Source organism: Panthera tigris, chromosome C1, assembly GCF_018350195.1.
Source record: "Panthera tigris isolate Pti1 chromosome C1, P.tigris_Pti1_mat1.1, whole genome shotgun sequence".
In the NCBI taxonomy this organism is placed as follows: Eukaryota; Metazoa; Chordata; class Mammalia; order Carnivora; family Felidae; genus Panthera; species Panthera tigris.
Genome location: NC_056667.1, coordinates 143,309,016 through 143,325,139, shown reverse-complemented (window position 1 = coordinate 143,325,139; position 16,124 = coordinate 143,309,016). Strand labels below are relative to the sequence as shown.

The window sequence follows — 16,124 nt, the reverse complement described above, 5'->3', positions numbered from 1 at the left end:
TAGTTCCATAATTAATATAATGTCAATTTGTCTTTGGGACACATGTAATTACAAAAGCCAATCATTGAGTTTAAAGATGCTAAAATTACTAAATCAAGCACAAACGAATAATTAAAAAGGCATTTCTAATAAATGGAATGGGAACGTTTTTAATTTTTCCCTTAGTCTAAACTACAAGTATGTATTTGTACCTGTCCACTCTGCTTCCGAAAAGTTCTTAGCTGTGACTCTTATTAGAACCTGCATATCTTACTATTCACTTATACATTATTTGCATACATCTAATTAGTCATCTATGCTTTAGGTACATATTTCTTTCTTCATATTGGCAAATGAATAAGATCACAAACTTCTAAAAAGGATAGATGAGGTTTATATGAATCACTTTTTTGTCTGATGCAGAATGCAAAGGGCAAGTAATGGTTCCTGGAATTGGGAAAAGTGGTGTGATTTGCTTTAAGGCCCCAGTCAGCAATTGAGAATAGTGGGGATTGGAATTCATACTTTGCAAAGGTTGAAAGAGCTGAGCAGAAGTGTCAATGCATTGAGATTTAGAGCAGGATTATAGATCCTTTCATCAAGAACCTGAGCTGCAACACATTAGAAAGATCAGAACACACCATGAATATTAAAGAGAAAGGACGTAAGCTTCAAGAAGCAAAATCATGTTCTAGTTCCACACTGGTAGGTTTAGGGCTGAAATACACTCTTAATCTGATATAGGTTGGTTCAGGCACTGAAGGATACTGAGACTATAAGTGAAGATTAAAGGTTTCAGGACCTGTGGCTTGACAGAATTGAGAAAGGTGACAATTGATAGATGATGTTTATCAGGCTGCCTATGTTGCATATGACCTAATCAACACATGACATAAAAGTTTATATTTAAATTCTTTATATCCTACTTTAACATTTCATAAAAGGCAGACTTCTTGAGAAATAATAAAATGCTATATTATTCTTAAAAAGTACAGAGTAGTATAATACTATAACCCTTAGAGGAATAAATTGTCACAAAATGATTAATTCACCTTTACATGTAAGCTATGCAATCTGATTCAGAGGACCTCTGCTAGATTCATGATATTTGAATAGATTCTGGTTAATAATTAAAGGGGCAACATGTTGTCATTTATAAAATTTTGTCTTTTTGATGGACAAAAGATTTGAAGCCATATTCAGACCTGTACATACTCTGACAGTAGCATTTTAAAGGGACATATGAGGATGCATATCATCCTACTTTTTGACAAACTAAGCACAGAACTTAAGGATGCTTCCAAAGTATTTTGTCCCCAGTAATTATTATTAACCTATAGCTTATAGACCTATAAGCTTGGTCTGTAACTCCTCTTATGAATGCATTTATCCAACAAATATTATTGAGAGTATGTATACTTCATGTAAACACCATTGAAGGTGCTGAGGCTACTAAAGTGAACGAAATAAACCTAGTCCTCTCCACCATGAAGCTTATATTTTAGAGAAGAGTTTAATGCACAAATACATTTGTAATATATCAGAAGCTCAAGAACTTCTATGAAGAACACAGGAAGGGTAGAGAAAGTGATGGAAGGAGTACTATTTTAGATAGGGGACTAGGAAGGCCACTCTGAGAAAATGATACTTGAAGATATACCTTAGTAAAGTGAGAGAATAACCATATTTCCATGTGTGGAGAAGTAGTCCAGACAGAGGGAACATCAAATGTATGCTCTCTGCAGCTGAGAAAAACTGAGTCAAACAACAAGCTTAGCAATATGGCCAGGGTGCAGTGAACAAGGGGCAGAGGAGAGAGGTATCCAACGCTAAATAAAGTAAGAAATCATTAAGTGTTTAAGCCTGAGGATGACCTATTTATAGCTTTCTCTGGCTGCTGTGAGAACAGATTAGAGGGAGTAAAGAGTAGAGGCAGAGAAACACGTAAGGGGAGTCTTGTCGTCATGCCGGCTAGAGATGGTGGCTGCTTGAAATAGTAGGATAGCGATAGAGGTGGATAGGTCAAACTGGGGATGTTTTTAAGACAGACCCAAATAAGATTTGTGATTGAATTGGATATGAGCTATGAGAGGAAAAAAAGACAAGCATTCCAAGGTTTTGCCTGAGCAAATGGACAAATGATGTTTCCCTTTACTGGAAACAATTTTCTGAGTTCTTGCATGTTGATAAATATATATATGGCCTTTATATTTGAAAATCAATTTGGTATATCTGAAATCCTTGGCTCACAATCTATTTCCTTGAGTATCTTTAAAACGTTATGCAATTTACTTCCAGCGTAAATAGTTGCTTTTGAAAAGTCTAATGATAATCTGGTTTTCTTTGCCTTATTCTTTTTTACAAATGTCTATTTGCTTGAATGCCAAACTGATCTTTTTCTTTTCTTTAAAGTTCAATAGAGTTACCGCTATGCATCTTAATATCATTCATTCTGGATCACTCTTCCAGAAACATAGCATTCCTTTTCAACATGTAGTTTCAAATTTACTTTCAGGAAAGCATTTTCTTAAATTATAATTAGTAATGTTCATTTTATTTTATTGTTTTGATTTTTCGCATTAGAAAATCCTATTGTTTTGGATCTTCTTGCTTCTCTTCTATATGTGACCTTCTATTAAAAGTGGAATTATTGGGGGTTTCTGGGATTATTGACTTGTGTTGTTTCAAGGTTAGTCTTTGTTTCTAAATGAATTCATTCTTTAATTTCTAATTCTTTACTACATTTCATGCACTCATTTTAAAAGTATTTCTAAGTTTGATTTATAGCATTATTTTCTACATTTTATCATTATACAATTTATTTTAGTTCATTTTGAAATATTAGGTACACTTTTCCTGTCTATGGGCATAAAACTTTGGTGTCCATGCATTGTTTGTAGAGAGATCATTCCCCTCCTTGTTATCTTTATTCTTACTGTGGCCATCCTCTTCTAATTATTATTGTTCTTATTATTACATGAATCCAATTCTCCTGACCTTTTAAGAGAGAGGGTTTTATCAGGAGACCATTTCTTTCTTTTCTATTTTTGGGAATCAGCTGGAATCTTTAAACTCTTCTGTTGCCTGATTCCCAAGTCCACACATTCCCATTTAGATGGTGGAGGGTATCACTTGGCCATCTGGGGTTTTAAAATCCCCCCAGGTAATTCTAATGTCCAGCAAAGTTTAACAACTAGCATTTTGGAGGGAGTTATGCAGGTTTTTGATGTTAAATGGTGACATTACTATTATAATTAGTCTTCCTTTCTAAAGTAACTTTTTCAGTGGTTCCCATCTGGAAAGCTTTTATAATATGGTTCTGCCTGGCCTCGCCCTCATAGATTCTGATCCAAATGGTCTAGAATAGGACCAGGAGAGAGCTTAAAGCTCTGCACATAACTTGAGTGTGTATTCAGGGTTGAAACCCCTTGCATCGGTAGAACATAGTGGAGTACTTGCTAGTTGGAGGACTACCTATTTTGAAGACTCTGGGTGCTGGTGGAGAGAAAAGGAGGTCTTCATAAAGTCGATTCCCTCAGTGCCCAGTGGGAAAGTTGAAGGGCAAATGTTCCCAGCTGTCCCAACTGGGAATGTTTATATAGAAGACCACTTCTAACTAACTTCACAAGTCTGGCTCTCCCGTTCCTGTACTTTTCTGAAAAGTTGAAATAATAGCCTTCTATTTTTTGAGATCTCCTGGTTCTGTTCATTTCTCCTATTTTCATCTGGATTTTCCATTTCCTTTGTCCTCATTGTCTCTTACCCCTTAATTGGGCTTTATTCCTTGAAGTTTCTTTCAGCTAGTGAGTTTTAAGAAATCACAAGTCTCAGAGTGTGTAAGCCTTTCAGACATTAGAAAGGAGACTTTTCACTGACTTACAAATTGGACTGTATGGAAACACCTCTCCCAGTTTCAGCTACTATTATCAAAGTGGCCTGAGGCAATTTCTCATGAGTATCTGTTAGCACTTTGGGGGTTATCTGGGTCTCATTTCCATCAGACATCCCATTGCTTTCTTTGCTTCCTCCGGCAAAGATTGGAGTATCACATGGTCATGAAATTGACAACTTCTATTTTGGGATTTGTGAGAATACCTGCCACCTAATTTGATAGTGTTTTCTATCAATTTTTTGTTTTGCTATCCTGGATGCTCTGTTTTAATGGGAGAACTCAAAGAGATTCAAACACTGCATCACTGCTGCCACTGCTTATTTTTGGATTTCTAAAATAGACTGATTTGGGGGACTTCATGAAAAGATGCTTGTGCTATTTTTGATAATGTTCTAACTATTCCACAAAATGATTTGGTAGTTTCTAGACATGTAATATTACCTGTCCCTGAGGATATAGCAGGTGCTAAGAAGATATAAAATAGAAGCTCAAGTCAAATCTGATGAAGTTGGCTAGATTTGGGATCTGGACTAGAAACAGATAGGAGTCAGTGGTTTAGGACAGCTGTCAGAATGAGATGAGATGGGGTGACGACCACCACCACTAATACCACTGCCACTGCAATAATAATAATTAGCAATCATTATAATTGTATGTGCTATGTGCTGTTCCAAGCACTTATGCGTAACAGGTAATTTAATATTTACAACCAACCTATTACCCCCATTTCATAAATGAAAATATTAAGATACAATGAAGTTAAATAATTTGTCCAAATAAGGAATTGAAAGCTATTATCATGACATTGGGAATTGCCCAGTCCTGACCTCCAGATAGGCGAGCAGTATTTATCAGAAAGGAGATGAGAGGAAGGAGCAAGGAAGGATTGAGTTCTAGCTAACCAGAGGTAAAGGGTACAACAGGTCATTCAGACAATGGTGAAGACATATGGAACAAGACACATGAAAGCAGGCTAGGATCAGACCTAGGGGACTAAATCATGAAGACTAGATGCCCCACTGTTGGGCTGAGGTCATGTAAATCATTTCTGGCTATGGCTAGGATGACATTAGATGCAAAAAGGATAGAACACAGAATGGGTATCAATAGCCAACTTAAAAATCGAGAGACAGAGACATCACCTGGATAGAGACAATATCAAAAGGTTTATGTCACTAGGCCGATACAATCCAGATTAAAAAAAAAAATCCATGCAGATTAGTATACATCAGATTATTCTCAAGTCTGAACCCAACACTATGGGAATCTGCTTTATTTTCATAAAAATATAAAAATGGTCACCAATGTGTACTGACAGTCCTCATCAAGCAACTCTTACTGTAAATGATAAGGTATTGGCATACAGGAAAGTTCAATCTATGTACCTTATTTTTTGAGATGCAAAAGATGATGTGATTTAGGATGATCTTGTGTGATTTTTAAATCAGAACCCTTCTAAGTGTACCCTGGGGCCTCAAAGAATGTTTAAGCAAAACAGTCAACTTCAGGAAAGACCCTGATCTCATCACTGGTACCATATTACCTGAAAACATTACCAATTATTTGGTAATGCCATTAATTCTGAGAAAAATCTAGGCAGCCAACCACTGATGATCTTCATTCATTAGAAATTCCTTACCGATTCTATTACCTGTATTCACATAAGAAGAGCAGGCCAGTACTTCTCAGATCTGTAAAATTCTTTTGACTCATTGCTTATGGTATGGGGTATCTGTGAATATGTGGCATAGGGCCAACATAGTTTTAACTTTAATTGTTGTCTGCTTTGAGATTCCTTTGTTTACACATAATCTTTTATTGCTTGGAAACAATTTTTAATGACATAAAATTGAGAGTATTTTTCCCACTTGTGTTTTTGTGTTTGAAATCAGCAAGCCTTTTTCTAAATGTTTCTACTCAGCAGCAGCCATGGTAATGTTCTTACCACTTACATAGTTTGTTCATTAGCTTTTGCTCCCTCTGCTGGATTGTAACAGCAAGCAACAATGAGAACTCTCAGTTCTAGAAAAGAGGCATATACTCCCCCCTCACCCTCATACCTTTGCATTTTGAAACCGATATGTAAAATCCATTCTAAAGATAATAATCTAAACTTAAAATAGTTTTTTGCTTTAATTACTCCAACACATGCTTATCTTTCAATTGCACATTATGTTACTCATTATCATTATTTTACATATGTCAACCTCGTTTGGTTTCTCTTTACTTCCAAAGAAAATAGGCACATTTGCAGTGAATTCCAGTTTAATGTTAATGTTTCCATATTATAATTGCTGTAGTGAATATGCATTTAAGTAGATTTTTCTCTTTACCAAATTGTGCATAAATCAGGATGAGTGCAAAATCTATATATTTGAAAAATCCAAGCTGACTGCTTATGTAGACCTGGGTTTAAAATGCCCCAATTTTAAAATTCTGACTATATGGCATATTTATCCCTGTCCACACACATACACTCAATGTAAAGAGCATAGAAAATAAAACAATTTCATTTATTTTGTTGGATAACAAAAGCACACAAGAATATTGAGAGAATTCAGTAAATGCCTAATTGGCATATAATTTGTTATGATTGTTTGTGCCAATATCTATTTAAGTAATACAATTAGAATTAGTTCTAGTCTATCAGCAATGTGAAGTAAAAATTTTTTTTAGGTGATAAACTCACTTTGTTCTCAGGTGGGTTACACAACCCAACAGCCTTCAAATTAACATCTGATGAAGGAGTAACATTTTTTTTTTCCTGTACATAGGCATGTTCAGTTATCCTGGGTTGAAAATTAGCTACTGGATCCCAAAGAGTTTTAGAAACATAATGATGGGCAGAGAGAATGTGCTGTTTGTGTAAATCATCTAAAAGGAGGCTTCCTCACTGGTTATCCTATTGAAAGTTCAGGAAGACTGTGGATCTATAAATAGATCTGATTACCAACAGAGGGTAAATCTCTAGGCATGTTAGCCTCTGAGTTCAGCTGTCACTGATTGTACCCTCAATCCCTGAAACCTAGCAGCTTCACGTTTCCTATTTTTAGTTACACAAATTTGCTTTTTAACAATATTTATAGAATATGGTACCAATATGCAACAGCACCCTTAACCAAAGCTGCTATGGTTAAAGGATACAAAAGGAAAAAGAAGTTGTGAGGTCAGGAAGGCAATCCAAACTGCACAGGCTAATGTCTAAACGTCTCTGAAGCAACATGCAAGTGTAAATTATGAGCCCCAAGAGTCAAGTCACTTGGCTACAGAAATCCCTTTCTCCTTATACTCCTGTATTCTACATAGCTCACAATGCATTTTTTCCCCTCAAAATGCTGGCCTGTCATTGGTCCAAAAACTTGAGGTGAGACATATGACTTTAGAATCTTATTTTTCAATCCTATAGTACTGAAATTGGCCTTTATATTTACAAGATCAGAAACTGACATTCTAAATCTCCATAAGCTAAAGGGCTAGTTAAGAAAGAATTTAATGCTATGAAGAACTCAACTTCCTTATTCCATTATGATATGCTTCCTGAGCCTAAAAGGCACATGCTTCATTAAGCTATTTAAAGGTTTTAGTTCAAAACAATTGCACAGCTTTTAACTTCCCATTGGGAATTGTATGTAATTCATGGGCTGGATAAAGTAACATTTCAATTACCTGAGTAAGATTCAAACATAAGAAATTAAGACACTGGTATCAATAATTTTCCTAATGATTATTTTGGTGATGATACAGGATAATGAGAAACTGAATATCACATTTGCATCTTCCAAAACAGCTAAAAATGTTATAAAGAAAAAACTGACAGGGAAGCATTTATATTCACCAGTACACTGTGATATTAAATAACAGGCTTTGAACAACATTGAAGTTTAAGGAAACTTAAAATTGTTAAGTGCTACCAATTTCATTTTAAATTAAGTGATGAGCACCTATGAGAAATATACATATTACAAAGAAATCATTTGTTGTCTTGATAAGTAGCTTAGATATCTGATACCACTCTGAGGCTCCCACTACTTGAAAAAAAAATAACCCTCATGTATAAGGAAAGACAGCTTTTACTTTCTTCCAAAAATGGTTAATGGCAGGAGGTAAGAAAGAAAAAGCTTTAAGTAAATGTCTGTTGTCCATTAACAGTTGATCCCAAACTCATTATCAAAATGTCCGTCTTAAATTATGTATACATGACTATGCAAAATGGAATTGGGAAGTAGTGCTTGGTAAAATTGTCCTTCTGTTTCCATGGAAACAGATGCTAGATTGCATCTCTTTAAGGCTTGTTTTAAAGTGGAAAACTACAGCACATTAATATCCCACTATCCAAGTTTAAAACTTATTATATCTCATAGATTTTTGAATTTTGGGGGATTTTGAAGCAGCACTTCATAGCATGCCTATATACTTCATATAGGGCATCTTTTATTTCTTGGGATTTCTTAACTATTTGTGGTTTTTTTTTTTTTTTTTTTTTGCCATATCTCCTGCCCCCATTTCGGTAAAATGGGTTAAGAGTAAAGGGTTTCACTTATTTGACTTTGCATCCTTAGCATGTAACATATAGATTCCAACTCCACCTCTTATTTAATGAAAGCACTTTGAATAAACTGTAGTAACACAAGCTATTTTGTCTTTCTAGTTATAAGAAAAAGCAAGCTTTAATGTCAGACTAACATGTATTTGAATCCTGACTTTAATAGGTAGCTCAATGACCTATAGGTGAATCACATAAACCTTCTATATGTCAGTTTCCATTTTAAACGGGGATAATAATAAATCCCAAGTCATGGAGTTGAGATTTTTTAGTAAGAAATTAAATACTTTTTAAATATACATGGAATTGTTATAAGGCATCTAGCGTAGTGTTTGACTAAATGAGACATCAGTAAATGGTAGCTGTAATAATTACAATAACTGTTACTACTGATGCTGCTCTACTACTCCTTGCAAGGCATTATGCTAGATGCTTTATATCTTCAATCATCACTATAGCCCTTTATGATTGTCTTCACATTGCTAACAGGCAGCAGAGAGGATACCTAGTGCCATTTGAGTAGTAAGCTATGACTTCAGGATTTAAACCTTCCTCTGCTTGCCTCCAAGGTCTGGGATTTTTTCAATACAACATGCTGCCTTTTCTGGATAGGTTTCAAAAACCCAGAAAGGTGCAATCTCTCTCTTTCAACCCATTTCTGTACATTAAAATACGGCCAACTGATCTATCACAGAAGACAGCCAATTCAAAATCAGTAGGTTGTACAAAGGAATTTACCCACACTATATTTTTAGTTTTTTAGCAAGTCAGTTAATTAGGTTTCCTTGATGTAACACAGGAAACATTAAGATTGGATTTAAAGAGAAAATTTTTAATGCTTATTTTTGAGAGAGAGACAGAGAATGAGCGGGGGAGGGACAGAGAGAGCTGGAGACACAGAACTTGAAGTAAGCTCCAGGCTCTGAGCTGTCAGAGCATAGCCCCACGTGGGGCCCAAACCCTCGAACTGCAAGATCATGACCTGAGCTGAAGTCGGATGGTCAACCGACTGAGCCACCCAGGCACCCCATAAAATTGGATTTTTAACACAGAAGTAAATATCTAGGTTCTGTTTTAGAGCCCTTTCTCAGGAGTCACTCTGGTGGCCCCAGAGAATTTCAAAAAAGTCTCCTTACTCTTATCTGTTTTGTTATATGCCCTGGTGATACCTCATTTTAGAAAAAGTAATCCATATTTACTCATTAGCTGGGTCCACTGACTACAGCCAGAGAAACACTCTACTACAAGAATGGAAACATGCCCTTCTTCTTAGGGTACTGTCAAGTTCACAATTGTTAAACTTTTCAGTAAAGAAATGAAAGAAAGTATTAGATATTGATGATCTTCAGTAGCATTAGATCATAATAACTAGCATGCAAACAGTGTTCTAGTTTAAAAAGCACTCATTTTTTTATGTATTAAGTATAAATCACTGTAACATTAGTACTTACGTGGAAATATTGCATATTTGAAAAACAATGGCAACAACCTCCCCCCAATAAAAGCCAACAAGAATTAAAAACAACAACACCCTGAGGCACAGTACTATTAACTAGAATGACACTTAGAAAGTCATACATTCACTGTTATTACACATGAATCTTTGCACTACATTATTCAGATTAAGGTTAAATAGATGTAAACTGAAAGATTCTATAAAGAGATATTTACATGGTTAACCAGGAAGAGGAGATTTGACAAATAGTGCCGGGATGTGGCACAGAAAAACAGCCTTTAAAAACCAATTCAGTTAGGGGTCCACCCAGTTTCAGTGTTTTTTTTATTCAATCATTTTCTACTTAATCATAAATAAATTACATTTATAGATTAAAGTTACAGATTTTTATTTTCAGCAAATGAATCAAAAAAGTGCTAGATTATATTCTATACATTTCAGATATTCTATTATCCAAGAAAATGGCAATTTTAACCTAAGGACAGACCTAATTAATAATTATTTTCCAAATGCATTGCGTCATTGCTGTCAAAATTATTTAATTACAGTCAGTATTAAATTAGTTATGATTCTCAAATCTAATCCCTACTAAGTGGAAAATTACAAATTTGGAACATATAATTCATAAAGGAATGGGTTTTAAGTTTGAGACACTGAATATATGTTTATATAGTCATAATGAAACCAACTATGTATTTCTAAAGATAATAGACATTTTAGAAAACAATGGCATAGGGTCAGTGGTTTTCAGTGGGCCTACACAGTCAACACGATTTAAATTACACTGAGATATTACTTCTCATGGATGTACAAGGAGACTCTCAGAGGCTACACGATGTGTGATATTACAGTAGACTGAGTACCAAAACAGATGACTCCAGTTAACTTCTATTAGGCCAGACAGTAATGCAATTTACAAAAATATAACTGATGCTAATCTTACTATTTGATTTTGCTTTGGAAAATATATTTTTTAAACATACTACTTACATTAACATGTAAGGGATATCATCATCATCATCATTCATTTTTTTTTTTTTAAGTAGATTCCATGCCCAGCATGGAGCCCAATGTAGAGCTTGAACTCATGACCTTGAGATCAAGAGTCAGATGCTTAACCAACTGAGCTACCCAGGTGTCCCCAGATAACATGATTTTTTTAAAAGAAATTTTCAATGTTTATTTGAGAGTGCGCGAGCATGTGTGAGCACGAGTGGGGAAGGGTCAGAGAGACAGAGGGAGACACAGAATCCAAAGCAGGCTGCAGACTCTGAGCTGTCAGCACAGAGCCTGACGTGGGGCTCGAACCCATAAATTGTGAGATCATGACCTGAGCTGAAGTCGGACGCTTAACCGACTGAGCCACGCAGGTACCCCCAGAAAACATTATTTTTAATGGATTAATAAGTAAGTTTTAAAATTATCAGGTTTAGTTTCAATACATTAAATATAGATTTTATCCCACTTAAACCAAAGCTCTTAGCGTTCACAAGAAATTATAAGAGTGGAAGATCCATATGACCAAAAAGTTTCTGACCTGTTGGTAAATAAACAAGAAAATACTAGTCTTAAACTATCCCTTACTTTTGCAAATCTCAGTGATAAAGACCTTTACAGTCTTTGAGACTATAAGTGACTTGAGAATTTACTTAAAATAGATCTATGTAAAAACGCTTAAACCATTTTATTCATAACATAAAAAAACATTGAGTTCCTTAGAAATTGCTCCATTTGCAAAATATATTTATAACTTAACCAAAATAAATAATTCATACCTCACCAAGTGAGTAATAACGTCTTGGGATCTGGGAGTCCGGATAGATGTTTTCAAGGTACCAAGAAAAGGGCTTACACTTCAGATTTTCTCTTAGTGTTTTTCTGACTGACACATCTCCGTAATCCACTTTGACAACACCTGGAATTTTTCAGAGAAACACGCAAATCAGTTCTATTTTCGTTTTAGTACTGTTTCACTCTGTTATCAGTTTGCTATCAGTTTTTTTCCCCCTCTATAATTACAATTCCATCAAATTCAAGTGCATTTGCAGCTGCTACTAAACTGATTTTCTTACTAGCAACAAATTAGTACATGAAATAGATATCAAAAACAGATTTTCCTTTGGTTATGGCTTTTCAAATGCAAATATTTATTACCAAGTACTTACACTTCTTAGATTGAATAATTAATCAAATAAGTGTAAATTGGTATTAATTTAGCACCTCATAATTAAAGCTTAACTGAGCCGTGTGATAATGTAGCTGCTTCTCTTTATTAAAAATTCCAATCTTCATATTTTCCTAGTGTCTTTTACTCACCACCATAGATTTCATGATAAATTTATATAAATATGATCCTCACAATGAACACTTGTGTGTTCTAATTTTCTCTCTTCTAGAAATTTTACTCTATCTCAGTCTGCCATAGACCTGATTTTTTCTTTATTTTTTTCCTGTATTATTTTATTAATTAATGTAAGCCAGCTTGAATTCTTGGATAAGTTAGTAAATAGATAAGAGGTTAACATAAACAAATGACTTATACTCACATATGTACATTAAAAATGCTTAATTTCACTTCATGTAACAGTATAATATATGAAATTAAAACGAATATTTCCATTGATGGTCATAAAAGATGCTTTCCAACTGAGAATTAAAACCAACAGTGCTACTAATTTTTACATAAAAAGAAATCATGGTGGTATTATTTGTTCATTACTATCAATATTAAAAATGATTTGAATGAAATAATGATGAGAAGATTACATTTCTTAGATTACTTTGAAAAGGTCTCTGTTTAACCTGTTTCCTTTGAGATGAATAAGCAACCAGACTTGGGCAGGCGCGCACACACACACACACACACACACACACACACACACACACACCCAAATGGCCCAGTACTTGGTATATACTGTCCCAATTAAGCAGCAAAACCTAACAATCCTATAAAATAATGAATAATTGTTTAGACCATCCAAATATCTGTAACTAATGTCATTATTTGAGTCACTGTATTCAAGAGGCAACACTCTTGAAGTTCATTACCTGTTAGTTTCCCCCTTCCCCCACTGTTCTTCAAACATTCTTCAGAATTTTTGTTTTTCCAAAATTAAATGCCTTAGTGTTGTTAGAAAGCATTCTGATGATGCTTAAGCAGCCAAACCATTTCCTTTTAAAAGACAATATTGATTTTTCTAGCTGGTGTTTGGATGGAAAACAATAAGGTCTTTGGGCTTTTAAAACAGATAAATATTTGCTTTCAAAATAATTCTATTCAGAACTTCCAATCTGGAGTGTAACCTTTAAAAAAAAGAGGCTGGAAAACATTTACAAAACAGATCACTACAAGAATTTCTCTTTGTATTAACTGCTACATGAATTGCAATGACCTAATAAACACTCTTGAAAATCATATATAGAGATGCTATATATAGAGTGGGGGGAGGGCAGAAAGAAAGGGAGACACAGAATCAAGAGAAGGCTCCAGGCTCTGGGCTGACAGCACAGAGCCCACACAGGGCTCAAACTCACGAACCATGAGATCATGGCCTTAGACAAAGTCGGATACTTAACCAACTGAGCCACCCAGGCACCTCTTTCCTAGAAGGCATTTATGAGTAATTTTCTGATTAAAAAGGAGTTTGAAGATTCATTTACATATGTTTTACATTAGATAAGAGAAAATGTTAATTGCCCACATCAGATTTGGCAAAGATTTGGTTGGTGGAAAATGACAGATGCTATTAGAAGAAGCTAAAACCTTCTCACCTTACCACCTCTAAGCCACCCCTTGGCATTGCCACTACAACATGGGTTTGTCTTAGTCCTAGATAATTACTTTAAATTACTGTTAGAAATGTACCAAAATACTATGGGCTTATGTTAATATTTTGGTGTGGATGGCTTTTTCCCTCTGTTTTTACCCACATAGAAATCAGATACTATGAGGGTCAGTATCCAAAATACATAAAGAACTTACACAACTCAATAGCCAAGAAACAATCCAATTAAAAAACAGGCATAAGACATGAACAGAGTTCTCCAAAGGCCTGCAGATGACCATCAGACATGAAAAGATGTTCATCGTCATTTATCATCAGGGAGATCCAAATCAACATTACAGTGAGGTATCGCAAGTGTCAAAAACACAAGAAACAAAGTGTTGGCAAGGATGGGGAGAAAAAGGAACCCTCTTACACTGTTGGTGGGAATGCAAACTGGTGCACCCATTGTGGAAAACAGTATGGAGGTTCCTCAAAAAATTAAAAATAGAACTACCTTACAATCTACTAATCACACTACTGGGTATCCACCCAAAGAATATGAAAATACTAGGAGGGTACATACACCTCTTTTTTATAGCAGCATTATTTCCAATAGCCAAATTATGAAAGCAGCCAAGTGTCCATCAATAGATGAATACATAATATTATTCAGCCATGAAACAGAATGAAATCCTGCCATTTGCAATGACATGGATAGAGCTAGAGAGTATAATGCTAGGCAAAATAAGTCAGAGAAAAACAAATACCATATGATGTGTCTCATATGTGGAATTTAAGAAACCAAATGAGCAAAGAAAAAAAGAGAAAGACAAACCAAGAAACACACTCTTAACTATAGAGAACAAACTGATGGTTACCAGAAGGGAGATTAATGGGGAGTGGGTGAAATAGGTGATGGGGATCAAGGAGTACGTTTGTCATGATGAGCACTGGGTGATGTCTGGAATTGTTGAATCACTATATATACACCTGAAACCAATATAACACTATGTTAACTATACTGAGAATAAAGTAAAACTAAAACTAAAAACAACTATTCATTGAGCCCCCAAAAAAAGTGATATGTGAGAGACAGCAGTGGTTACCCAACATTCATGTATTTTTCCACATTTCCAGCCCTTGCAGTTATTAGGCAAGGGTATTGACTAGTCCTGGGCAATAAGCTATTAGGGGAAAGGGATAAATGTCACTTCTTGTCCTAAAGACAGAAGACCAGGTGTGACACCCTCTGGCTCTTTTTTCATCTATCATAGGGGCTAAGGAGGCCTTGTACCACAGTGGGTACGGCTACAAGATGGTAAGGCCTTTATTAGCCTGTGTCAATGAGAGACTGTGAAGTGGAGACTGAATTATCCAGTTCCATGGCTTGAATTGATCCCCCCTCCCATCATCCTGGGTCATTGCTCTATCCTCTATTCTGCTTACTCATTCTCCACTTGTTTCCCAAACTCTTATCTACAACCCAAACCTCCCTAAAGTACTTTATCCAATTGTTTACCTAGCAATTTCACTGGGATCTAAATAGGCCTCCCAAATTTGATATGTCCAAAATAGTCCTCTTGATTTTCCAGCTTCATTCATCTCCAGGGTTCTCCTTTCAGCAACTACCACAAATGTCCACCCATTTTCTCAGGGCAAAAACATAAGAGTAATTATCTTTAACTCATACACACACACATTCAGCTCATTAGCAATTCCTATTTGTTCTACACTCAAAATATGTCCTTAGCCCCTCAAAAATCGCCTTTGCCATCCTGGTTGCACAGTCTCTCATCTCTTGCCTGAACCAGCATTGAAACAGGCTCCTAAATAGTCCCCCGGGCACCTACAATTCTCCATCTATCCTTTATTCACTATTGCCTACTCCCTGGACAATACAATTGAAATATAAAGTCATGTCACTATCCTGCCCCAAAGCTTCCATTGATTTTTTTCATTGTGCTAAGAATAATTGACAATATCCCAGCCATTGCCTAAGATCCTTCATGAAATGAATCTTGATTATCTCTATTACCTAACCATCTGTATTCACTTCACTGTAGCCACAATGGCTTTTTTGTATTATTCTTTCCTTTTCTTCAAACATGCCAAGTTCTTTCCCAACTCACAGCTTCTACTTGTCCTTTTTCCTGTCTGGTATGGTAATAATCAGGACCCTCCATGAGTTGTCCTTCAGTACACTGAAGTGTCTGCTAAGACTTCACTTCCTCAGAGTCATTTTGACCTTCCTACCTAAATGGATCCCTCCCTCCCATCATCCTACATCATTGCTCTATCCTCTATTCTGTTTAATCATTCTCCAGGGTACTTATAACTAATTGACATTATATTATAAACTTTCTTATTATATCCCCAATAAAAATTTTGTATAAATTAATCTCTTGAAGCCCAGGGTATCCTATCTGATAATGTCTCGTGCGATGTTGTGAATACTATGTAATATATGAAAAGAGCACAGTATGTAGT

At 35.4% G+C, this 16,124-nt stretch overlaps 1 protein-coding gene across 2 annotated transcripts in view; it reads right to left on the bottom strand.

Moving 5' to 3' along the window:
* The window catches only part of GALNT13 (polypeptide N-acetylgalactosaminyltransferase 13), a 499,222-nt gene that overhangs the window by 49,731 nt on the left and 433,367 nt on the right, over positions 1-16,124 (bottom strand). For both annotated transcript variants that reach the window (XM_015535906.2, XM_042994459.1), the window contains exon 9: positions 11,646-11,785. In XM_015535906.2, coding sequence (XP_015391392.2) covers positions 11,646-11,785 — 140 coding nt within the window. The remainder of the gene's footprint in view (positions 1-11,645; positions 11,786-16,124) is intronic.